Below are 27686 nucleotides of genomic sequence, written 5' to 3' on the forward strand. Positions count from 1 at the left end.
CAATAATTTCAGAATAAAGTGTTGTTATTTTAATGTAAGTATTATATTAATTATAGTATATAAATCATCAAATTGTTTCTGCTGCTTTCAGGCATTAAACTTTTAATGTAAACTCTATTCCCTTTTCAATTATTTACCTTCTTTGCTGTCAAATTCATTTCTCATTTTCTCTAACCCCGCTTAATTTATTTATTATTATTTTTTGTGATGGGTATAAACAGCATTTAGTATGCTAAATGATGCCAACTGTTTGCCAATTGCTGCCATTCGCTGACACCTCCAAGTGCCCATTAATGTCAACTCAATCAATGAGGCAAATGCGAAATACAAAAAGATGCGCACAACAATAAGGCGATTAAAAAACGGGTAGCTGCCGTGGCAAGTGCCCCCTGCCTCCAGAAATAAAAAGGTTTCGCAGCCGAAAAACTTTTTCTGACAACAAATTGACAGAAACAGGACTAGGGTCGCCTTGGAAATGAAAGTGAACGAGTGGAGCGGCAACCCTAATCAGCGCGCGGCGCACTTGTGTTCGACGTTAGCCGTCAATTGGGTGGCCCCCCATTTTTGCCCATCGACATTGGGCTAAAAGATCAGGAGCGGCGGCGGGCCGAATTTGCATCAATAAACGCCAAAACCATACGCAGATGCCAATGTAATAAGTGCCAAGCGAGTATGCTCCATCAAGCCAGATGAGCCGGAGAGAAAGGACAGAAAGGCAGTGGTGTCGCCTCGGATTTTTCAAAGTCTAAATAATATAGGAAACAAATTTAGAAAAAGCTTTAAGTAGCTTCCAGAAAATCTAGCAATTTTAGTTATAGATTTAGTACAAATTTTGAGGTTTTAAAAATATTTAAAAGATCAAAGCTGGACTGCCGCCTCGGTCATTTCTAGTCAAATCTTTATAGAACAACTTTTTTATAACTACTGGAAAACGCTTTCCGAGAACATAGTAATTTTTTAAAATATTATTTATCTTATTTAAATAATTCAAAATAAATAAATAAATGCTAATATCTCATTTTAAGTCCTTTTCCCATCATATCGCCATCACTGTAAAGAAGCTAAGCCTGCCTACATTGGCCCTGGATCCTGGGTTTTGAAGAACCTTTTGCATTTACATGTCAAGCCCAGATGTCGACAATTAAAGCCCCCGGCAAAGGCGACAGCAGCAGCTATATAGCAAAAGCGACAGCGATTCGGGATCCGAACCCTGATGGCAATGACTATGAGGACAGGGGATTGACCCAAACCCTATACCCGATGAACGAGGGCCATTGAAGCAGCATTTTGACAAAGTGGCTGCTTAATTTTTCAATTGAACGAGTCGAAGCGAGGCGAGGCTGCTTTGCCAGAGGAGGGTGCGATAGAGGTAGGGTTTGGCTGAAATGCAGACCGCGTCAAGTGGCGACTGCCACCGCAGGATGCTGTCATCCGAGCGGCGATATGTGAGTGGGTGTGGCCGAGCGCCGAGTGGACCAAAAGTGTGCACTTGGCTCTCACTCCGGAAACAAACAGAAAAAAAAATCCCACTCTCGGCCAGCGCCACACTTGAAGCTGTCACAAGCAGGCGAGTGAATTGTTTAACACGGGAGCAAATAGCGCATCAAAGATGCCCTCTTGCGTAATCGAATTAAAAATTAAGTGCATTAGTATACATGGGGGAAATGGGAATAAAATGTGAGATAATGATAAGAAGAAAGAGTTATTTTAAATTAATATTTAAATATTTAAATTATATTTCTAACTTATTAGAGTTTCTTTTACTTTTATTTAATCTGCAAATATTATAAATATGATAGTACGAGTAAAATTTCAAATTTCCCCTTAGATAATAAAAATATTTCGTCATAAAAGATATCATAGACGCGATATCACCGCCTGAAAGCAACCCCCTTTTTCATAGGTCTAATCACCCGCATTTGGAGGACTTTCCCAAAAAATTGGTTATCGCTATTTCCGCTTCATTTCATGTCTATACACAGGCCTTGCCATTCATATAACCAATTTCAAAAATGTTCAGTCGAATAATAAAATAATGAATAGAAAGAAAAGAAGTCCGGAGAAACTCAAACAAATTGTAGTCGTCGTCGAATGGCAGTAACAAGTTTATAACAATTGTGCCTGTACCCATCTCAAAGCTCATTATGGTAATCTACGCAGGGAAAAGGGAAAAATCTGTGAAATCTAGGTCCTGGAATGGGAAGGAAAGGTAACTGGATGGCAGAGAAATGCGAAGAGAAATGAGAATTGAGTGAGTCTCGCTCTCCCCCTCTCGACAATCGCCGCACGCTGATCAAATTAAGCGCATTTTAAAGTGACTTGTATATGGGCAAAAGTTTTTCGATTAGAGTTTAAGTGTCCATTTCGTTCACGAGGTGCCGACGAGCCCCCATAAAGCCAGTACGCGCCCCTGCCCTCCCAACTACGCCCCTGCCCTCGCACCGTTGAACTTGTAAAAAAGTTGATTTTTGCATTTGGCCGCACAATTAACTTGAATGACTTGGTGGGTGTCCCATGACAGCTGCCCGACTTCACAGCAAATCAACAACAACGCCCAAAAAAAATCAACTCGAAAAAAAAAGAATAGGAACCCGAACCCGTTTGTCTTTTAGGGGGTTTTGTGAGGGGGGAGATGGGACACTTACAGAAACTGGTATTTCATTTGGAAAAATTATTAAAAGAAGCAATAGAAGATGATTATAATAATTTCATAAATAATATAAATAGTTTCTGGCATTATAATTTTAGTCAGAATAATCTAGAAAATTGAATAAAGAATAGATCAGCGTAATTATATTATTTTCGATTAAAAAAATTGTTCATAAATTTCTTTCAGTTATATATATTCTGCCATCATCATCCTCTTTAATTACACTGGGAATGTGAATAACACCAGTATGTAAAATCAAGGTAATAACCAACTTAATTATACATTTATGTCACGCAATCGGGCTATAAAATCTATGCTAAGGCAAAGAAAAACACCTATTCTTTCACTCACAAAAACTTGTAATAAAATAAATAAATATTTTTGTGGACTTATTTTTAATTCCAAACTAAGAAAACCTTTCTCTCAATGCAGACACTGAGGCTTGGGGTACGTTTACAATTTTTCGGCTGGCGAGCTGCTGCCGTTGCTCATAGTTTTGCTTATCTTTGCATAACTTTTGCATAATAAACCAGCCAGGAACAGAAACAGGAACAGAGAGGGATCCGACGACCATGGGTGTGGGGGGTTCTTCGTGGTCGAGGGGGAATATCTGATGGTTCAGATGGGTTTGGGAGAAATGCGTTCCTTTGTCATTGTTATGCCTGCGTTGGCCGCCCCGTTGTTGTTCCTGTGCCATTGTTTATGTATGCGCCAACACATATGCACGCTCCCTAAATGCAAAAAAAAAGGGGGCGGCAATGGCAAATGGGGCAGGCCAAGGGATGGGATATTCTATATGGCGTTTTGCGGAGAGACATACATTCATATGCGTTGCCAAGTCAACAGCACGAAAATTCCGCAAGTGAATGCACGAAAATCCAAACAAAACATCTGAGCAACAAACAAAAAACGCAACAAAAAAAAAAAATAATAAAGAAAAGCCACCGAAAAATTGGGAAGTTTTAGCGACTAAAGAATACCTAATAAAGGAAGAGCTTATATATAGTATTTTCTAGAAAATATAGGACACTAAATTATTATAAAAAAATAATAAACAAAAAATATTATTTTAAATGAAATTGGATCAAAAAGGATATTTTTAGTAGCGCCCCTTCGGGAATTTGATACAAATTAAATATTGGAAATTTCATTGTTTATTAATTTAAAGCAACACAAAATTTTTCCAAATGCACATATGGCACATATGGTCGTCCCACTTGTTCAATATTTTTAAGAACCTTTGGCAAATGGAATTGGAATTTCCATATCCATTGATCCAGAATAAAACTCCGATCCCAAATTGAACCACTTTTTTCACATTGTTCGCAATGCTTAGCCTAAAAGCAAGCAACTTTGCATACCGTGTATAAAAACTACAAAAGACAACAAAAACATAAAGAATATCCGGAGGAAAGCAGCCGGGATGTTTGTTATTTTTTTGTTTTTCATTTCTGCCCGAGGTCTGGTTGAGGGATTTGCCTGCATGGGTTTTTGGCTTTAATTTGGCATCCTCTTTTGTCGCCAGCAGCGGTGAAGGTGGTCCTGGTCCTGGAATGAGAGTACTTTTTGGGGATGGGGAGTTGCAGCAAGTCTGTGGCCGCTGCTTATGTAAATTATTCAGCCGATGTGGAGGGGAAAATGAGCAGGGTATGATGCACTCCAAGAGCCGGAGTCAACAGCAGACTGATGATTTAATGCGAACCGCAGACTTTTGTCGAGCTAAGCATTTAATTGTTTCGAGAAGCTGGCTTGGCAAGGGGCAGAAGGGAGTGCAGCGGGAAGATCAATGGGTTGGGTTGGGTCTGGGTTTTGGGTCTGGGTTTTGGGTCTGGGTCTGGGTTTGGGGATTTGGATTAAGCTCCATTTTGCAAGAGTGCCGAGTGCATTTGGCTCAAATACCCAACAGGGCTTGCTAGCTGTGGCAATTTGTGAAGCGTTAATGATTAGATTGCTATCCATTAATGGGTTTTATTGTGGACTAAATGCAAATTACCATTTAAGAGGATAAGTAAAGATTTCGGTAAAGAAAAGCTGAAACTGTAGCGTTGGAGAACTCATAAATAGGCAAAAAATATTAGCAAAAAGGTAAAATATTTCATAACAGGTTCATTAATCATTTCCAATACATACAAATATATATATAATCTAATTTTAAACCGCACATCAAGACACAAGAAATGTTCTGGGCATCCAATTAACTTTAATTACAACACGTTCATCTTGCCTCTATCCGCTTGAATTCCCCCAACTTGATTCATATTTCTTGGTCCCAAAGTTTTGCCCTGTCATTGCTGGCTTATCATAAATTTAACCGAAAATCATTTCAAGAAATCTCGGGGCTACCCTTAGACATTCCTTAAAGCAGCGCTAACTAGCCTATTTCTGAAACCTAACCCTTTGCACTGCTAACCCATTCATCTGCCACCCTCAAGCTATGTATGTACATATATTCATGCAGAGGAAGAGCACATGTAGAGTTTATTTTGTGCTGATCATGGGAATGGTCAAAGTAACATCAAACAAACTATTCATCATCACTTTTTGACGCGGCACAGCAAACATCAGAGAGTAGCATATGCTAGCCCCTCGTTTTTCCAGCTTCGCCGGCCATGATGTGCTTTTAAGTGCATATGTGTGTGTGGGGCTTTACTCACGCATGCACTTAGAGAAATTGAATGCAGTTTAAGAAAATGTTAACCATGATTTTATAGATTTCTTGAAGAATACTATGTTTTGGTTATTAAAACACTATAAGTAATACCACAAAAAATGAATACGACTGCCAAAGAAAAAGCTGAAGAATTGAAACAATTTTAAGATGTGTACAAAAGTATGCTATAAAATTCCCTTTAATAACATTTAAATTATTAAATTTAAATAATAAGGAGCATTTTGCACACTTTTTGACAGTTTTTTAATTGATTTAAACTCCTAAACAACTATTTTTATCTTAATTTTAGTTTTCTAAATATATTCTATAACACAACCTTTTTATTTCCAGTGTAGAAGCTGTAAGGACTAATGGAAAATTGGCATGAAAGACGAGCTACTATGGAAATTTAATCACATTCACATCTCACACAATACATCATCATCATTGAGTGCGAGTGTGTGTGTGTGGTGTGTGTGTGTGTGGATCACTTAAGACTCTCACACGCATGCCATCTCTCTACGCGTCCTTGTGGGTGTGGGTCTCCACCTCACAATTGTGAGTGAGTGTGAGTGTGTGGGTTGTGTTTCCGCAAGTTTGTTAACTGCATTAGTACGAGAGCCTTCTGTGTTTGATTATGACTAGAGGGTAGACACACGCCATACCCTGCACAGCCAGGCCATACCCACACACACACACACACGCGCTTACGAGTTCCAATGAATGGGATAAAGTTTTTAGGTTCTGATTGCTTGATTGTGTCTGTCAACAATGGTTGACATACAGACAAACGCACTCTCACACGCAGGCACAGCCACCGACTGACCCATACAGATTTTGTGTATTATCTAATGGTAAAGAGGATTTTAAAGTTTTAGATACCCTAAACACTCCAAAGGGAATATCTGAGAAGAGTTTGTAATTTAATGAAGCATTTAAATATATTTTAAATCATATTTAAAGTAATCTATACACAATTTAGATGAACAGAACTTAAGGGAATATTCATTCTCAATTTTGTAGTTTAATACTTTCAAAAGAAATTACAAATTTTATTAATAATCTAAATATTTGATGATAAAATTATATGATGACCTTAAACCTATAAATTATAAATAAGATCGTTTCGAATATAAACCACTTTTATTCTTCGTTGATTTAATAATGTTTAGTGTATCTTTGCTTCTCTATCAAGTGACGAATTTTCATATCTTAATTATAGGCGAGGGCTGTCATAGTTTTGGCCACTGGAATTGTTTTCCATTCCTCCCCAATTTTCATCGAGATTGGTCTTATCATCAACATTTTCCGTTTATTTGTTTGCTTTTGCTCATTTGCAACAAAAGGGTTTTTAGGGTGTGTGGAGCGAGGGGGAGTTTGGTTCAGTTTCGTTGGGTTTTTGGGTTTGGCTTCAGTTACTTTGGTTTTGGCCGTATAATTATGTTGTATCAGTTTACGGCAATCAAAGCGAAATGGTTTATGTAAGCAGAAACCCAATGACAATAGCGAATGCAATGACAGTGACAATTTCTCAGTGAAACAGAGCGAAAAAGAGGAAGAAGCGGTCAAAGATAGAGGAAGAAGAAAGCGAACACAGGGAGAAAATGTGGGACATTAAATATTAAATAAATCTACTTTACTAGAAATATATGACAGGAAAAATGATGTGTATTTCAAAGACATTTAAATGAGGATTTAAATAAATTTTAAATACATTTTTTAAATAAAATAGTTCTACTAAAATACCTATAAAATTTATTTTTCTGCAGGTATTAAATATTCTGAATATTCCAATATTTTTTCTTTGCAACTGATTTGGAGTGTAATTACTGTTATTTCGTCAACAAAAAGAAATGCGACAACGAAGATGAAGTAAAATTTTACGCTAAATTTGCCGTGTGTCATGCCCTCAGCCCCACTTTTCCATCTCCATCTCAGCCCCCACACCCACTGAGTACATATGCAACGCGTCACGCTTGAAAACTTCAGTTTAATTTCAAGCGATGCGCCTTGAATTAAACATGTTAGATAACAGCACTAACAGCACTAACAATACTAACAACTTTGGCAACAGAAACCAAATTGCCGTTGGCCTTCGAAAAGGGGGAAAAAAAGAAAAAGAACTCAGAAACAGAAACAGAAATTGCGGCAACTGCAACTTTTTTGGACCAACTAAATGACGCTGTAAAGCAGCAACAAATAAAACTGTAAAAAATAGAGTTAAAGGTTTAAAAAAAAATAAGAAGAATGAGAAGGAGGAGAAGGAGGAGTGGTGGCTACGGAGCGGCAAGCGGAAAAGCGTCGCCTTTATCCTAATGCCACTTCATGCTCCGGAGAAGATGCAAAACAGCAGCAGATACAAAAAACAGAGTAGCGAATGAAAGAGTTATAAAGCTAAAAAAATACTCTAAGCTAATTTTAGAAATTAATAAACATATAAATTTAAATGAAATTATTATTTTGGTTTCAATTATATTATTTGTTATATTTGTTTCTGTTTTGTTACCGTTTTAAAAATATGTTTAAATATAAATAATATTTATAACTTAAAATATTCTTCTCTGAAATTAAAAAATAATTAAAATAAACAAATATCCATTAGAAAGTATGTAAGAAAAGGTAAGAAAAATAAGTTCAACCATCATTTTTGCTACTCGAACTTAATTAATGAAATTTAGTAAACTTAAAATGTATGTACATTTTCTCTGCTAAAAAAAAAATAAACTAAAGTTAAATTTGTTAAATTACTCCCACTCTTTCATGGTAATATTGGTGCACCATTTATGACGGTGTTGGTGAGACACAAGAGACAGCAAGGATAGAGACAGAAGCGAAATGCAGGCGGCAGGATAAAGTGTCCAGCCAAAAAACCGCTAAAACAGTCGTCGCTTCCGTCTCCGCTCCGGGCTCTTAACTCCCATGGCTGCCTGCGAGTTATCCTTGCATTCGGCTTCCTTTTTGCAGTAGGGACTTTAACCCATGCTGTGCCCAAAAAACAAAAACCAAAAATATAAAGCCAGAGGAAGCTAAAAACACACTCCAGCGAGAGGGAAAGTGAAAGTCTGGCCGAGTGCGGAGAGTGCGACTTTAGCAATTTTTAGTGCAACTAATTCTTTCTGAAGTATCTCATTGTTGGACTGCAAAAAGCCGCAATTTAGTGCGGCGTATGGGGTACACCTCCTGGTCCTGCTCGCCCTCCTCCACCTCCTAGTTATCCTGCTGTGGCACCTCTTTTGCGTCTCTGCCCACCCAAAACCCAATCCAAGCCAGCTTTGGAGGCAACATTTTCACAGTTGGAAGCCTAAGCCTACTTCGTGTTCTTGTTTTTGTTGTCCTTGTTTTTTGCCACAGGAAGTCAAAAGTCTCGCGGCAGCTTAAACAGTGGAAAAGAGATGGACAAAGTGGGTATGTAGTAGCACGGAAAAGAGGAGAGTGGTCAAAAGGGGGAAAATGGAGAGGCTCTTGTTATCCTTGGCCAACGGAGTTTATTTCCCTCCAGTTGATTGTCACTGTTACAGTTTAGCCAGAGGAGAATTCACACTCTCTGGCTCCAGTTATGCTTGTTGTCCTTGTCCTTGTCCTTCTTGTGGGTGTTGCCGGTTATACACTCGAGTACAAATGGCCATAATATGTTAGCCATATTGTTGCCGAGTGGAAAGTCACTTGGCGTTAGCCTGGCAAAGTTGTCGCAAACAGTTGGAGAGTCCAGTTGAAGTGGCAAAGTCTAGGATCAAGGACCAGCTAATCACTGGCTGACTTGTTCTTATCCCTATTGCTTAATTGTAGTTTTTTAATATTTCTTAAGGTTTTAGTTTACGATTTTAAGAACATTTTTGAATGAAAAGACTGCTAGTTTACTTAATAAATAATATAAGAGGGTTATTCAAGTCAGTAAATAATGAAATTAGGTTATATTTCTGATCAATCAATTACTTAAAAATATTAATAAATAATCTTTTAATCAATAAATATCACAACTCTTCATACTCCTTATCTACAAAAAGTTGAATCACCAATAAAATATAAATCTTTTCAGTCGGATGACTTGCCATGAAGCATGCCCTGATACATCCAACTAACCATAAACGATCCATATATAGAGCCGAAAAATGAATCATATATGGAGGCGCTCGTTCAGGGCAGAAAATCGTAAACGCAAACTGTCGAAAAGAAACTCATTGCGTTCCGCTTGACTCAAATTTAAGGTCTAGACTCGTAGACTCTGGACTCTAGACAATCCTCGAGACTATTTGTAATTTCTTGCCCAAAAACGGAAAGTAAAATAATATTCGCTGCGAGCGGAAATGAGCAATTGGAGCGTGAAAAGCGTAATTACCGCTAATTCTCTCTAAAGATCTGGCCGAGGGAGCAGCGTTTATGGAAATGCAACTGGGGGACGAGACGAACGGCGAAACAACATCATATCCGCGGAGATGGCAAGCTAATGAGCGGCGATGTTTAATTAAAACTTCTCGCAATTGTTTCTAATGGGTGTCGTTAGGGCATTAAACAGCGGTGTATAAATCACAGGGGCCCCCACCGAAATGTGTGTCTTTACACATCACATGCCAGCGTCTATTCTGGCCACTTCCGTTTGCTAAACACGTAGCCATAAAGGCCAACACAGGGAATGGGAATAGGATGCGATGGGCTGGGATGTGTAGAAAAAAAAAGCGACACACGCGGCGAGGAAAACTTATGCTGAAGATAAGACATAAGGCTTGGGTAAGGGGAAGGGAAACTGGGCAAAGAGAAGGAAAAACCTTATCAACTCAAGCCCCAAGATTTACCAGTCAGACACGTGGAAATGTGCGGCAAGCTCAACTACTTTTTTCCGCTCCTGCTTTCTCTACCAGCCATCCCCTTTCGGCTATATATTTTTTCGTCCTGGCTTCTATTGCCTCTTAATGCTAATGAAAAATATTTCCAACTGTGCTGCCGGGATTAAGGGAGGTTACCCGTTTATTACTCGACAAGCCTTCAAAATCTCAAGCACCACAATACACCCCACCAGCGAAGGAACAATAAGTGGCATAAAACTGAAGCCACGACCTTTTATTATCTATCTGCCGGAGAAGGGGACGACAGAGAGAGAGAGGAGAGAGAGAGAGTGAGGGAGACATCGTTTAATATTTAGTTGAAGATTTAATGCAGCCACTAAATGGTCGGGGGACGCATAACAGCAGAAGGTGGAAAGTGGAGATGAAAGCGTGTCACGACAGATTAACAGCAAAGAGATTAGAAATGACACTTCTCACCCGAGGAGCTTCTCCAAAAACTAGTCCCTGGAGTCTTTAAAATTGTCAGGGTTTTCTGTAAATTTAAAAAAGGAAGAATCTACTATATATTATCTATATACATTTCCTTTTAGTAAAATAATTAAATTAATCTTAAAGTTTGTTTCTAATTTTCAAACCCATCTCTGATGAATTTTGTAAACGCTCGTTCTCCTTTCGTTTAAAAGTCCTTACACCGTTCATGGCTCATATTAATTTCCCATTTACCTTAGCATCCTTGGCATCTTATCACGGTCTCCTCGCTGGCATTCACTATCGCTGTGATAAGCTCCTGAATGCGCTGCCTGAATTACATAATGAGTCTGGGGTTTAAGGTTTCATCTTTGCCATTTGGTCGTCCTGCTGCGGGCTCCTTGGACCCCAAGGAGTCCCTGGGAAATTATGCCCCCCGGGTCTCCAATTCCGGCCTCGATTCCTGTGGGCACGTACCTACAGCTGAACTTGTGGCTGTACATTTTAATTAAGAGGAGAAAAAAAAAAAGAAAGAAATCGCCGTATCAGCCCCTGGACACATGAAGTTTCCGCCGCCTGGCAGATATTTCAATAACTTCTAAAAATATGCCTGAAATTGTAGGAGGCGTAGGCCCACCTACATACGAGATTTATTTTCGGCAATTTAAATTTAAATGAAACTATGTGAAAGCCTTTAAAAGGCAGCTCCCTAAATGCCAAGTGGGACAGAAAGCAGTCCCAGACGCACCAGCAACGAGCAGAAGTCGCACAACTCATTCATGCAGAAGTCCATTGACATTTAATAGCCGACCGAGTCGGGAGTCGAGTCAGAGTCGGAGTCCGAGTTGAGTCTCAGCCACAACCTCAGTCCCAATATTTAGTCACAGGCCCAAGCTGGACGCTCTAAATACACAGCGACGGAGAGTGCGAGTTGAGGCAGAGCTTACAGGCTCTCAGGTGTCTCGACCTGCGGGACCGAGAGCCAGGGACTCTGGACTTGGGTCTCAGTTTCCCGGACCCGAACTCTGTTATTCTCCCGCCACGTTCTTGCCTCGAGGGTCTCCACAAGTGGAGACAGGTCTAGTTAAACCAGAAATTCGGTAGCAAAGTCTGCCAGAGTATATTGTGCATATACGCCGTAGAGAAGATAATAAGAAGTACTACCTGAAGTGGCCTACTAATATTCCAAATATATATATTTTAAAGCTTGCAGAGAAAAAGTAATTTAGTGACAAGAATACAAATACCCAGTGCGAGATATCTGCTAGTCGTTCAGCCTTACCTTATTTAGCTCTGGTATTTGTATCACTTGGTGTGCCTCTGCAAGTTTTTTCTTCCACTTTGGTTTGGCTTATTTGCTGTTCCTCTCTCTCACAGGAAGTGGCCAACAACACACAGGTGCACATGTCTCCATTCCTGCGGCATTCGGCGGGGGAAGTCTCCTGTTAAATGGACAGCAGGTTCGGTTCGAAAGCAAATTACGCATAAATCATAGAAAATTAAAAGGCCCGAGTGAGTGACTGAATGAATGAACGACCGATGCGAACGGATGGAATGTAACTTCCGTTCAAGTAATTAATGATGACACATCGAGGTATGGGAATGATTTTGCCGCAGACGTATAAATTGTGATTGCCTAATGGGATAAGCTGGACATCGATTAAGGGATTTGGTAAAAGCATTGACAGCCATGGAAATGTGTGAAAACTGTCAACAAGAATGTCACTCTAATTGGTTTTAAACTCTTTTTCAACGCAGACAGAAAAGATAAGGGAATAAAACTTGATTTTCTCTGTGATCAGAGGATTTATAATTAAAATCGATCAAGGTTTGAAATATTTAAACTAAGAGTATATATTTAGTTCTGTTATATAACTGCTTAGGAAAATATTAATTGTTTTTGGTACTTCCCAAAAAATGTATAATTTGATTTTAAAATCATACAGTAAAGCCATTGTGTAGCCACTTAACCCTTTATAAATTTACAAACAGATTTTCCAATTACGAACCGACAGATTTAGGAACCCAGCTCGCATAGAGACCCATAAATTGGCGCCGACAAAATCAATTTCATTTTTCGCAGAGATTACCATAAAAGCCGCTTTCCATCGATATCTGGAATCGGGCATCGCTTTTTTGGTTCACGGTTTTCGGGCCACGTTCGTTGTGGCGCTAAGCCTTAGAGTTCAATGGTCGAAATAGTCGACGCCGTCGCATCCAATGAACTGATTAGACGAACAATTAATTTCGGCCAATTATGGTGGCGCCGCCGTCGCCTTGGACCCGAGAACTGGACTGAAACTGGAAACCACTTAAGCGCGATTTGATTGAAAAGCTTAAAAGGAGCACTGCCTGCCCCTGCTGCCACCCTACAGGCACCCTCAGAGGACTCAGCCCACCCCGCCTGACTTTGCGTGGCCCCCCAACAATTTGACATAAATCTAAACAAAACAAGGCAAGCCAGCCGGGGCAGCCAAGTCCGCACCCGTAGTCCTGTCCTGTCCTAGTCCTGTCGCAGTCCTCTCAGTCCCGGTTCAACCGTTGTTGTAATTATCAGAGGAGGGAGTTGCTGGTGTTATGTGCTTCGAGGGGTATTATCATTACCACAAGAACGATTTAAGGTTGAAAATTTCTTGAAAACTAGTAATACAATAAACTAAAACAATAAAAACCTTCTCTATTTTTCAGAAGTAAGAGCTAGTTAAGTAAATAAACAAAATTCAATCATTTAATTAAAAAGTGCCGACAGCTGCCTCACATATTATTCTAGCAGTTTTTATTTGTTATTGTTTATTTATTATTTAAATTTGTTTGTCCACAAGTCCTACATATCCTGAGCTTCCCTTCCCTCAGCCTTTTGGTGTTATTGTTGTTTCCCGGATTGCTCCAGGCAATGGACGGCCGCAGGACGACTCCATTAATCAAGGCCGCAAACAAGCGTGGCAGAGCCTGGGGTCGGAGGTCAGACCGATGACAGTGCCGGGCGATATGCAATGCAAACGGGCGGTGGGTGTGGGCGGTGTTCTTTAAAGGGCAATTACCTAATTTGGAACGCTTTGAATAATTGCCCCGGACTAAAAATTCCTTTAGTAGAGCAGACAAAATCTGTTTAAATGCCAAGCGGATACGGGGGAGCAGAAAGATGGTAGACTCTCGCCGGAGACTGCACTAAGCGGCTTAATGCCCCGAAATGAAGATAAAGTGATTTGGCCAATGCAACATGCCTCCGAGTGGGAGCGACGGAGAGAGATACATTTAAGTCCGAGCTGTTTGAAAATAATTAGAGCGTTTACTGACCGCCACCCACTAATTTTCCGATTTTCCCCATGCTGAAAGCAGAGATAAATCAAGATGGAGACATAACTAGACGCTGATGAAGAGCTCAAACATATTTAATGGCTGCGGAAAATAGATAGTGTTGAATACTAACATTATTTTGGTTCAAAATCAAAATTTACAATTTAAATGATAAAATAAACATAGTTGTGCACAAGTAATTAGAGAAATGGTATTATTTTCGTTGTATTTTGGATCTGACTTCAATGTATTTCAATGCTACACAATAAATATTAAATCATAAATTAAATTGTAAGTTCAAAGTCTTAATTAAACCCTCTTTTCCCCAGCTTTGTCTCATAAAATACCAAAGAAATTCAACTTCAATTAGCAGAGACAAACCAAAAAACCGTACTTATTAATGATGTTAACATTTAACATTTTGGAAATTTTTTTGTTTCTGTTTCAAAGGAGATTTTCGCATTAATTGTTGGGCAGATCATGACAAATTGCAAATACCTTTAACGCACTTGACCGGATTTTGTTTGCAACTCACTCCAATGGGAATGGAAAGCGGGCCGAAGGACCCACCAGACACTTGTTCAAATCCAAAGAGGAGCCACGTCCCAAGTGACCCAAAAGGACACGCAGCAAACCCTTGACTCAGCGGGGAGAGGGTAAGCAGTCTGGGGGCCACAGCTTGAAGTTAAATAAATTAAGGGCAATTAGGCGCAGCATTACGGTCACAAAGGCAACCTTAAACAGAACCAGTAGCAGCATCCGAAGCACAACTCAGACTCCTCCGGCCACTTGAAACTCCGTCGGGCCAGGTGATTTTTCAAATTATGAACGCAAATGTTTTCGCTGGCAGACAACTCAAAAGTCATCTTCTCTGCGGCTGCTGTGATTTTTAATTGCGCACTTTACACTGTAAATTAAACAGTTTTCAAACCGACATGGCGGAAGTTGTTTGGCTGCCGAGATTAGCGGTATATTTTCTTGGCCAGGCCCAGACACAAGTGCAGAAAGCGTAGCACAAATAGCAAACAGCATTTTTGGCCAATTAACTGCGGCTAATTGTTGCGTACCGAGAGACCGCTGAGGAAAAACGCTCATACGCCAAATGCGAAACGAGAAAGTCAACAAAATTTATATAGAAGAAGTCGGGGGAGTCAGCCAAGAGTGGAAAAATTATGGTAAGCGGGGCAAAAAAAAGAAATCGACAAAATTGTTGATCATATGCAACACCGATCAGCGTTTTTCCTACCAACTTCCGCCGCCGCCGCAGCCAGAAAATTATTTTGCATAGTGGCCGAGTTCTACTTTCGCCAACCCAAGCAAAAGATCATCAAAGACGGTCAAGCGTGGCCAGAAGTGTGGGGAATGGCTAAAGCCAGAAAGGAAGTACGGATTTTTTAATGAGACAAAAAAAAAAAACAATAATTTATAGTAAGCATTTTTGATTCATTAATTTTATAGGAGATTTCTACAAATTGCAAAAACCAAAAAAATATAATAACGGGGAAAAATGTGCTTAAATGGGAGTGCTATTTAAATTAATTGAATAAAAATTAAACATACAAAAAATATTTAATTAAACGATTACTATTTAAACAAAAGTCTCTAAACCCTTTGCGTATTCTCATGTACATATTCTAATCTCTAAAAATAAAACCAAAAGCATTTGTTTAGCTTTCTCAGCATTTCCTTTATAGATAAAAATGTAATATATTTATTCACAAGACTTTTCTCACCACCTATTATCATTATAAATTTTGTACAATAAACATAAATTCTGGCACTTGAGTTAAATTGCCAAAAGGCTGACATCCATAAGATGTCACAAACATGAGTAGATATTTTCCACATAATAATTCAAGCGAATAAAGTTCCAACTTTCAACCCAATCTGCTCAGAGTTCTTGGTACCTGAGGAGCTCTGTGTATGCTCATGCTTGGCTGCCCAGCAACGATTTACCAAAAAAAAATGAGGGGGAAAAACAACAGCCGAAAAAAACGCCGAAACACGCTAGAGAAGGTTTCACTTTTTGAAGCTTAGACAAGCAGGCGAAGCGAAGTAGAGATACGAGAAAACAATACACAATCATAACTGACCTTAATCAATGTCTACGACGTTGAGTTTGCTTGTTTTTCTTGCCTTCGCCAGTCAGTCGGCCGTGTGGGTGGGAAAATGGAAATGTATCTGCACTGGAAATGTATCTTCGAGTGTAGCAAGCATATGCAATGGCATCGCGTGTTTTTTCATCTTCTTCGCCTCCGAAAGGGGACAAACAACAGCCGAGCAGGTATCGTATCTATCTTTTTTTTCTGGCCGTAAACAAGTTTGCTGCGAAAACTTCTCAGGCAATCTAAATCTGGACGAAGGCATCTGCTGCTGCTGGTGCTGGGAGATGCGGCGATGCAATTTCATTCATATATACGTATGCAATAAAGACAGGTAGGTAGGTTGGCTGGCACAACGCAGAACAGGTAAGGTAAACTGGTAACTGGAAACAGGTAACACTGCGAGCGCTTCCTGTCTGGCCAAAAGAGACATGAGAGGTATCATGTACCTGCCCCGGAGTCGTCCGCAGGTGAAGTAACTTATACGCCATTTCAGCCTCCGCTCCACAAAAGCCCTAGGCCCTCGGGGTAATTAGTTTAGAGCTCTTCGCCATTCTGGCTCTCAGTCTTTGGCATCATTAAACGAGCCACCGAGATAGTTTTTCTATAGCTTAGCAGATCTCTCACCCTGGGCATATGTAAACCGATCTTGAATGAACGAACGACTTGGCCATAAAATCATCAAATTGTGAAATTTGCTGAACACCGTGCAGGGAATTCATTCAGTGGATTGGACTCACCCATTGAGTCAAAGACAGTAAGCACTGCCTATGAATAATTTTAATAAACATTTTTATTAAATTGTAGATTAATTACTACTGTAAGTATGAATGTGGATAAATTTTAATTTAAATAACCAGAAATATTAAACTGTCGAAAGGTAAAATAATTTAAATTAACTTATCAATGAATATCATATTTTTTATTATAATTTTATATAGTTTTTTCACAAGATATGAGACAATAAATATAAGTAAAGCTGCTTTTATTGTGTTAAAACTAAAACAGACCTATAAAAGAACATTAAACTAATTTACTATTAGTTTTATCGATAAATATCCTATGCGAAAGTCACTTAGATGTACAAAGTTCTATCGATTACTAGCTCTCGCAGATTAAGCTTACTTTGGATAACTTATTTTTTCAAGCTCCAATTTCCTTGGTTTCCCCTTTATCGAATGACCACTGTATCTCTCGTATCTGGCGGATGTGACTCATTCGGTCAAGACTGAAATTGCGCCGCACTCGAAGCAAAAGCAAAGCAAAAGCAAAGCGAAGCGAAGCCGAGCTATCTTTCCTTCTTTTTTTTCCAGCTACTTATTCGTCTGTGCCGGCTGCAAGCTAAGCAATTCTTTTTGTTGTTACTTCTTTATGCCGGATTTTTTCGTTGCCTTTTTTATATATACTATATATTTTCTTTTTTTTTTTTTTTTTTGGCTGTTTCTGTTGGTGTTTCATGCCTGAGTAGGTTGATCGCTGATTGACTGTAGGCAGTGGGAATAAAGAATTAAGAATGGGAGAGCGAGTGGTTGGAAGTATCCCAAGTACACTCGAAAGCTGTAAACAAGACTTTTTTCTACCTAGTATAACTTAAACTTGGGCAAACGAAGTTAATTAGTCGGAAAGTTAAGATGTACCTAGGAGGAGAGACAAAAAAAAACATTATAGGGTTTGCCAGATTTCCAGGAATTCGAAAATGTTTTAAATATGTTAACAATTGAGTTAACATATTTTTTAGAAAACATTTGAAAGCTGTGAGAAAGTATTTTAATTAATTAAGTTGTTTTTTGTTTTGTATGATAGGTTGAAAACTAAAAGCCAGCAACAAAATAATGTTCTTACCAAATGTATTTCGGTTTATATTAGGCCTATTTCTTGCTTTCATTTTGGCTAATTGTCTTCCTTTAGTCAATTTTCTCCGGGAAAATCACAAAGAAAAATGTACTTTTCTTCAATTATAATGATTTTAATGATGTCAGGTAATCGACCCACGCATCCGTTTCAGTTTATTTTTAACGCATAAATCCTTTTATTTATTTGGCGCCAGGATAATTCACAATCTTTACAACGGAGGCGTGCGTAATTTCCTTTTTTATTCATCCTCGTACTTTTAATCCTTTTTACTTCCCTTTGCCACATGTTGCATGTTGCGAACATGTTGCAGAGTTGCGAAGCGGCTACAGCAACATGTCCAAGCTCCGCTCTCTATGGCACTTTCTATGGCTTTATGTCGCTTCTCTCGCTGAATACGAACGGCCAGCCGAGTGGCCGAAGTGCCTTCGGCTCTAGCCGAATGAGAAAAGCGACTGCTGAAGCTCAGAATCAAGTTCAATCGAGTCAGTTCAAGTCGAAGCTGCCGAGCGGTTGCGTCGTTCTCGCTTCCGTCGTCCTGGTCGTCGTCTTCGTTGCTTTGTGTGTGTGTGCGCGCGAGTGTGTGTGCTATGGCTTTGGCTGATGCTGATGCATAAAGAGTCCCGTTCGCAGGATCCACTGTGGTTTGCAGTGCAGTGAAAGAAAAGTAGAGTGACACGTGCCCGAAAATCACAACTCGCAATCACAGCCCCGAGGCCCAGTCACAAATTCAACCCCCTTGGAACTGACCCTTCGGTTGCGTATCATCTGAGTTTGGACCGAACGAAAACGAAAACGAAACCTAAACCGAAACCGAAAACGACGAAAAAACGCGATGCGAATTAAAGCTTTGCGTGGCAAAATGCGCTAACAAAAAACCAGAAAAAAGAAAATATATACAGAAGCTAGAAAAAAATAAATGAAATACACACACATGCACACATCTAAAGAATACAGCACGTGAAAGAAAGAAAAGCGGAGGAAAATTGTGCTGGCAAAAGTTGCGTAGCAAAATAATAATAGAAAAAAGCAAAAATACGAAAAAAATAAAAACGATTATCATCCAGGCGGGTGTGAGTGAGTGTGTGTCGAGTGTGTGTATGTGTGTAAGTGTTGTGTGTGCGGAGTGTGTGTTTGTTTTTATAGGCTAGCCCTATAAATAACATTGGCTAATTACGGCGAAACATGAAAATCTTGGCCAAAACCGCAACACCGACAACAAAAACAACAACAACAAGTGAGGCCAAGGCGGCAATTAATCAATTTTCCGCTTGACCCATAAGCAAAAGTTTCCATATCATAATTACAAAAAAAACCAAGGATACAAAACCGAAAGAAAGTAAGAATAAACGAAAGCATATCCTTAAATCAAGCAAAAAGAATATAAATAAAGCAAAGACAAGGAACCAAAAAATGTTCAATATATTAACAAATAAACACAAGACACATCAAAAAAAGTAACAAAACCAAGCTGAAAGCTTATTAAACATTAAAGTTACTTTATAAAATAAATAAAACAGAAATTAATCAAGTTTTCATATCACAAAAAGACTCAATTAAATTATAATTATAATAAATTAACCAATGACAACCTGTGAAAACCATAAAACTTACCATATCACAAGGGAAAAAGAACTTAAACTATATGATATCGTTAGTCAAAACCAAACCACGCTGGGCTCCAGCCTAGAAAGCTCAACCGCAAACTAGAAGAATCGAAGGAAAAGCCAGGAAAATGCAGATCAGGGGACTTGCAATCCTGGTACTCAGCCTGCTGCTGCCTGAAGTTATTCTGGGCAATCGCTACCATCATCAGCTGCATCTTTACGCCAATGGAGTAGCGGGAGGAGGAGGAGCCGGAGCTGGTAGTTCCTCAACATCTTCAAGTCGATCCTCGCAGTCGTCCCAGAACGAGGTGTACTCCGTGGCGGACAGCCAGCCAATGACGGAGGATGGCTACAACCAGCACCACTACCCACCACCTGTCCACCATTCCATGGGCTCCGATCTGGATCCACCTGCCCAGCAGCTGAGCACCTGTCAGACGGTGTGCGCCTGCAAGTGGAAGGGCGGCAAGCAGACAGTGGAATGCATCGATCGTCAGCTAATCCAGATTCCAGAGCACATCGATCCCAATACCCAGGTGCTGGACATGTCCGGAAATAAGCTGCAGACCCTGTCCAACGAGCAGTTCATCCGCGCCAATCTCCTCAACCTGCAGAAGCTGTATCTGCGCAACTGCAAGATCGGTGAGATCGAGCGGGAGACCTTCAAGGGTCTCACGAACCTGGTGGAGCTGGATCTCTCCCACAATCTCCTGGTGACCGTGCCCAGTCTGGCCTTGGGCTTTATCTCGTCCCTGAGGGAGCTCACCCTGGCCTCCAATCACATACACAAAATCGAGAGCCAGGCCTTTGGAAATACACCGTCGCTGCACAAATTGGATCTGTCACATTGCGATATTCAAACCATTTCCGCCCAGGCATTCGGTGGCCTCCAGGGTCTAACTCTGCTCCGATTGAATGGGAATAAGTTGAGCGAGCTGCTGCCCAAGACAATCGAGACACTGAGTCGTCTGCATGGCATCGAGCTGCACGATAATCCCTGGCTCTGCGACTGCCGCTTGAGAGACACGAAACTGTGGCTGATGCAGCGCAATATTCCATATCCGGTGGCGCCCGTTTGCTCCGGCGGCCCCGAAAGGATCATCGATCGCACCTTTGCCGATCTGCATGTGGATGAGTTTGCCTGTCGACCGGAAATGCTGCCAATTTCCCATTATGTGGAGACCGCTATGGGTGAGAATGCCTCGATCACCTGCCGCGCACGCTCGATCCCTGTGGCGAATATCAATTGGTATTGGAATGGGCGACTCTTGTCGAATAATTCCGCCTTCACTGCGTACCAGAGGATACACATGTTCGAGAAGGTCGAAGGCGGATTCGAGAAGCGATCGAAACTGGTGCTGACCAATGCCCAGGAGACGGATTCCAGTGAGTTCTATTGCGTAGCCGAGAATCGCGCTGGCATGGCCGAGGCCAACTTCACGCTGCATGTGAGCATGAGAGCCGCTGGAATGGCTTCGCTGGGAAGTGGCCAGATTGTGGGCTTGAGTGCCGCCCTGGTGGCCCTGATTGTCTTCGCCCTGGGGGTGATTATGTGCCTCCTGCTGAGGGTCAAACGGCAGCCGTATGTGGACAGCAAGACCCCCAATCACATGGAGGTGATAACATCGGTCAATCATCAGAATTCCATAACGAACAAGACGCAGCCGGCAACGGGGAATGGGAGCATCGGTGGCGTGGTCATAGCCAACGGAGCTGTGGCCAACATAATCGATGGCAGTGTGGTTCAGGCCGGAACTCTGGAGCGGAAGACCAGCAGCGGAGGCAGGGGAGGATCCCATGTGGCACATGACCCACGCAGCACGAATCCCGTACAGAAACCACCGAGGCTAACGGATCTTCCATACGCCAATCAGGGATATGATAACAATGGCAGTGTCCTGTCCACGGCCACCTGTTTTATCTCACCCACTGGATCAGCGGGAAATGGTGGTAACAATCCTGACCTTATCAACGACACCCAGCGCTTCGGCAGCGATGAGTTTGCGGATCTGAAGATTCCACCCATCAGTGGCGGAGTGGGGGGCAGTGGGGAGTATAGCCGCGCCAATGGCTGTGACTCTCTGTATCCCTCCGGTCTCTGGGAGCACAATGCATCCGTGGGCGCCACCTCGGCGGATGATCTGTTCATGAAACGCTACACGGACAAGACACCCATCATCGACAGCTCCTCCACGCAGCTTTATGATTTACACGAGCGCACGGCAGCCACGGATTACTTTAGCAAGACATTTCCCAGGTCGCACCTCCAGCAGCAGGCATTAACATCGGCGGGAGGTGGAGGCGGAGGCACTGGTTCCACTGCCTCGACGGTGACCACAAATCTTTCGGGTGGCTCCTCGGCGGGAGTTGGCGTTGGCGGAGGCGGTTATCCCAACGACTATGGCCTGCCCTTGGTGCCGGGAGCGGAGCACCAGCACAACCACCAGCTGCAGATGCATCCGCTGCAGCAGCTCCAGGCGCAGCTCACCTCCACGCTGAACCATCAGAAGCAGGAGGGCAGCTCCACTGGCAGCAGTCCGCACTTCAGCAGTCGCACCCTGCCACGACTGCACGACGCCGGCGGCGGCAGCTCCTCGTCCCGCTCCTCGCCAACGCCCGCCCAGGCGAATCCCAGCTCATCCAGTTCCTGCTCGATCCTGCCCAACGGTCAGCCCATCAATGCCAAGACGATACGCGTGTGGCAGAAGGGCGGCGTGCCCGTCTTGCCACCGGTGACGGCCCTGAAACGGGCCCTTATCAGCAGCAGTCGCAACTCGCCGGACGAGGGCTACCAGGAGGGATGCGGAACGGACGTGTAAGCGGCGGAGACGGCTAGCCGGAAAGGAAACCAAACCAAGAACTGACTAAACTTAACACAGCGAGAGGGAGGTGGTGGAGGCAGCTGCTCCTCCGTTTAGGTATATAAAAACATTCATAATAGATAGCGCAGAGGTCCTAGGCGAGCAGCGATTATTATTATATTGTGCAAGCGAACTGTTTGTGATAGTGTCTGACAAAAAAGATAATGCGAATGAAGATAATAATTGCCCAAAGCAAAAGAGAAAAGCTAAAGCGAAATCAACTGCACTAACACTAAAGTATACTCTCTTCTTGGCAAGTAACTCAACTAAACTAAACTGAACTAAACTAAAGCTAAACTAAATTAAAATTAAACTACAACTAAAACTAAATTGTAAACGTAAAGCCTAAGACTAAGATATGTACAGTACATTTTCTTTATAAACAAAAAAACAAAACAAAAACGAGCCTCAAGTCCCCATAAAATTACAAAAAACAAAAAATAACCCAATAAATTTGAGAAAGGAAAAATGTAACTAAATCTATGAAATATATATGTATATGCATATGTATGTGTATATGTGTGTGTGTATACGTGGTGTAATTTTCAATAAGAAAAAGTGTTAAAAAGGAACCCAAGCCAAGCCCACAACCCCCATTTTCCCCTCCAAGAGTTGTAATCGTAAATCAGAACTGAATAAATCCAAAAATGGTGTCTCAACATTTGTAAAATACTTATTCGTATATATAGATATATATGTATACAGTACGGTAAATGGTAAATGGTAAAAAACTGCATAAGAACTAACATAAATCATTGTAACTGTGTGTGTATATATTAGCTATTTCCCGTAGCAAAAAGAAAAGAAAGCCAATTCTGGATCCGACTATTGTTGAAATCTTCCCATGTTCCCCATATTAGAAGCTGTGAAATAATGCGAAAAACTTAAGCAGGTCTCACAAAGGGTTAGCAGTAAATCAGAAAAAGCTTGAATTATTTATTTTTTATAATTTATATATCTTTTATGGTCCATATTTAACTTACTTCCTCTTGGCTCATTTTTAGCTTAAATATTTATAAAAATTATTTGAGCTTAAATGTAAACTTTTAAAATATTCTCATCCGGAAATATATATTCTTCAACAGTACATTTTCTAGTTCCTGATTTTAGTTAATCAGAACTTGATCCTTAAACCATTATTAAATTTCGAAAATAATTCTTGCCTAATCTATATTTTTAAACGATTTTTTAATACGTAATTTCGTTAAACAATTATCTGAATCGATTTTTTTAAATATTCTTATAAAAGTATTTCCCAATAAGCATGGATTTTTCATTCTACTATTTTCTTCACTCCCCTTAAAACCCAATCTATTTACAACTCGACAGCTTGACAACCTTCTTTCTCAACCAAGTTAATTGAAATTGATACTACAAAAATAAAGAAAAGATGTTGACCCAATTTGATCAGACAAAAATACTCTCGTAATTAAATTTGACCATTTTTCTTGTTGCCCAAAAACTGATTTACAGCTTTCCACGCAAAAATGATAGAAGCTTATAAAAATTAAATCAACAATGTACATTTCCCTAAAAGTAAGAGCAAAGCTACACAAAAAATTTTAACCAAATAAAATCAGCAAAACAAATCGAAGAGAATTCAAAAGTAAAGAGTGGAAAATATTCATCAAATGCATACGTAAATAAACATATGTAAATTGTACTCAAAGTGCACACACAGACACATCACACACACACACACCATTTACATGTAGATATGTATGTCAGTATGCCAGTTTTTGTCCCCCGTAAAGATTTAAAACGTATCCGCAAGATATTAATTGCCCGTATGTGCTAAGACTTAAGATTTAAGCAGACAGAACAACAAGCAAGCGAAAGATGAAAAAGAAACAGACACAAAATAATATTTTTAAGGTAAACCAAAGACTTTTTTCTTTGCATCTAAATGAGCGCAGGACTTCCTTCTTCAAAGGACTCGCAGCAAACAGAACACACAAACACACTCACACACACACATCGGAAAAGTAATCTTAAACGAGACGTAAAAGAGCAAGCAAGAAAAACCGTAGCATTTAAGTTGAACTTATGTATTATGTATTGTATAATATATATATATATATACCTACGTATAGTATAATATATATAGTCTATAGATGTGTACACTTATCAACAGAGCGGCATAGCTAACAAGGAGAAAGGAGCCCGCAGACAAAGGCGAGCATTGAATGCATGAAAGCAACTGAATGAACAACAAAGCAAAAAGGAAATATATATAACATTATATATATCTATATATATATAAACGAAAAGCATAAACCATTGTCATTACTTTTTTGTTCTTCTCCTGTTCTGTTGATGCCCCCACAAGGCACAAGGTTCCACCGCAGCGACACCAAAGGTAGGTACCAGATTTCGGGGGCTTCCTGGGGATGACATGACCCAATTAGTTGGCCGTCCGAAGCTGGGGCTAAAGCCAAAAGCCTCCGGTTCTGCTGTTGCTGTCACTGCTGCTGCCGCTGCCGCTGCCGTTGCACTCCGCCTGTTATTCGCTGCAAAGCTCTGGCATATTAGGGCCAATCGTCTAATCGCCAATTATGCATTTCAACCTGAACCCCCAAACACCAACCTCCAAGCCACCAAAACCTCCAATTCCCAGCCCCTGAGCTCACCTCCCACACAGAGGTAAGCGGAAAGTGTGGCTGGAATCGATATGGCTAATCGGTTGAGGCCAAAATGATGCCCATGAATGCAGAATATGGAATACCCTAAGCAGATTACCCACAAAACTAATATGGATGCACTTGAAAAAATTTAGGCCGCTTTGAAATGAACTAAGTTTCAATAAAATAAAGTATTTTATACTCTTGAGCATATAACATGATAAAAATTTCATTTGTTTTGAACAGGCCATGTATTTATACCTAAACCTTTAAAAAGTTTTTGGCATATTTATCCTTAGTCCATTTAATAGTTTTTGCCTTTATTTACCCAAGCCAAACATATCTTAACTGGAAATGAAATGTATGGTTCGAAATAAACCTTAAGAGTTTTTGGCTTACTTCTTTAATATATTTCCTTATTTTACTTTTCCTTGCATTACTTATTTTATTTATTTTTATGTCAAATTTTACATATTTATTTCTCTATATTTGTGTTTTCTCTGCAACTTGAATATTTTCTTTTTGCATATTTACCCTAGGCAATTTTCCTACAGCCCTTAATCTTTGAACTTGCTGAGAAAGAACTATACTTGGTCAGACATTTTTCATGGCAAATTGGAGATGCCTTTTTTGTGGGGTAACCCCAAGACTCCATCAATATGCACCCAGCGACCCGGTGGCCTTCTGCCCCGATCCGTGTGTCTATTTTGGGCGGCAACGGTGCCTCCGATTTGGGTGTGTATGTGTGTGTTTAGACCCGAATGGGTGGGAGTTGTTAGGCAGCGCGTAATAAATACAGCGGCCCAGCACCAGATTATATCATGGCGTGCGGCGGCTATGCCAAACTGTCTGGGCTCAACCTCACCAACAGCCCCTCCTTAGCCACGGCAGCAAGCCTTATTGACGACGCGCAAAGTTTGCCAACTAAACAAGTTTTGTGCCTCAAATGAAATTTAGGTTGCAACTGAAGCCCAACAAAAGCCAAACAAAACACAGACCAACAGCGGAGTGCCAGAGCGGGAACGGTAGTCGTGGTATGGAAAAAATTAGAACTTTTCTGCGCCGAAAGAACCCAAAAACAAAAAAAAAAAAAGTGAATTTTATTTGTTCAACTTTATTACGTATACGTGCCGTTGTGCCGCCTGTGCAAATAACCAAAAATGCAAAACGTGGCCTGCTCCTCAGACCGCGCTAATTCTACCCGTCCCGCTGCTGCCGAGGTGATCTCTAATGAAGCCTCTGCCATGGCTATGGCGGCATCGTCAGGTGCTCGTCGCACTTTTATGTTGCATACGTTGCGGCCTTCTCGGGGGCGTTTTAACGACTTTGGCCAACATATGCCTCTGCACCATGAGAAAAACTATGAATTTATATATTTCATAAATGAAAATATAATTTTAAATCACTAAAATAATGTTTTATAGGGGAACTAAATTTAGAAATCAAGTTATAAATCCTTCAAACAATTTTTATAATATTTTTATATTTAATTTCAAGGAAGGATCAGGATCTGTACTTACCAATTCAATATATTTTTGTACATTTTTTTTACTTGAAAAAATCTTGACTTTAATCTTTAAAGTGTAGCGTAGTATTTATACCACCCCCATCCTCGCCAGCCATGCGAAATTTATAAGCGAACAAAAAAAAACGCGCCACGAAGACGAAAGGTAAACCGCACACACGCAGGCAAATACAAAACACTCGCTCTCACTCATACGAGAGTGTGCGTATGCCTAAGCTAACAGACAACGGGCCGTAAATATTGTTGAAAACGGCAGTTTATTTTTGGGGGAACCCAGAAAACATCATTCAATCGAGGGGCTTCTGGCCGTGCTACTAAGCCAAGCCATCCAAACCCGGCCAGCTTGGGTCTGATCCTGGTACAGGAAAAGAAGTGTAGGCCTCGGGGACTCTGCAGGACTGAAGGACAATTGGCAACCGCTGATGGATGTGAGCAGGAGCAACAAAGAGACAGCTGCTTGAAGGTGCACGAGCATAATGCTGAGCGATATTTTTGTACCATTTTGTCTTCCTTTTGGCCCGTGTGTGTGTGTGTGTGTGTGTGTGAGTTAGGGCCGAACGACCAAAAGCGGCCACAAGTTAAATAAGGAGCCAACGAGCAGGAAACTCTCCGGGTAACTCAGCTCAGGAAAGCTGTTGGCAGTAAATTAAGTGGCCTTACCAGTTGAAAGTTTTTAAATAAAAATTTAAAGGGAAAAAAATTATAAAAAAAGGTTTTACTTAAACGCAGTAAGTATTGGTATAAGAATATATATTATAAACTAATTTTTGTACATGTTTAACTATTTTTGTAATAATATTAAATAATTAATAAATTCGAATTCATCTTAAAAATGCTTTTAAAATATGTTACAAAGTTTTTATTTTAAGTTTTCCACAAATAAATATAAATTTAAATGTTTTTTAATATATTTTAGCTAGAATAATAACTTGTAATGTAAATATTATAAACTTAAATAATTCTCTTTTCTTTTTGTTAATCAAACTTAAATTTTGCGGCAACTGGATGACAAAAAGTGCTGCTGAAGGGAAAAGAAAACATGCCCTGCTAACAAATTCAGCTTTGCATAGTGTATAAATGAGGCACACACACGCCAAAGAGGCGACACACACGCACACACCTACACCGAGAGTCATAAACAGAGACTCAACAAAGAGTTGTCCTTTGACTGTCAAGCACACACACACACACTCATACACTCACAGGGAGGACTCTTGTTCTGCGTGTGAGTGTGTGTCTCTTTAGCGTCTCCAGGATTTAATGGCCTCATTAA

At 40.5% G+C, this 27686-nt stretch overlaps 2 protein-coding genes across 2 annotated transcripts in view; one reads left to right on the plus strand and one right to left on the minus strand.

Moving 5' to 3' along the window:
- The window catches only part of LOC108076854 (uncharacterized), a 100192-nt gene that overhangs the window by 25478 nt on the left and 47028 nt on the right, over positions 1-27686 (minus strand). The gene's annotated exons all lie outside the window — the stretch shown is intronic.
- Positions 18301-22756, plus strand: kek1 (kekkon 1). The gene has a single exon (XM_017170518.3). The coding sequence runs from the start codon at positions 19535-19537 to the stop codon at positions 22223-22225; it is 2691 nt and encodes an 896-aa protein (XP_017026007.1). The 5' UTR covers positions 18301-19534; the 3' UTR covers positions 22226-22756.

Source organism: Drosophila kikkawai, chromosome 2L, assembly GCF_030179895.1.
Source record: "Drosophila kikkawai strain 14028-0561.14 chromosome 2L, DkikHiC1v2, whole genome shotgun sequence".
Classification (NCBI taxonomy): domain Eukaryota; kingdom Metazoa; phylum Arthropoda; class Insecta; order Diptera; family Drosophilidae; genus Drosophila; species Drosophila kikkawai.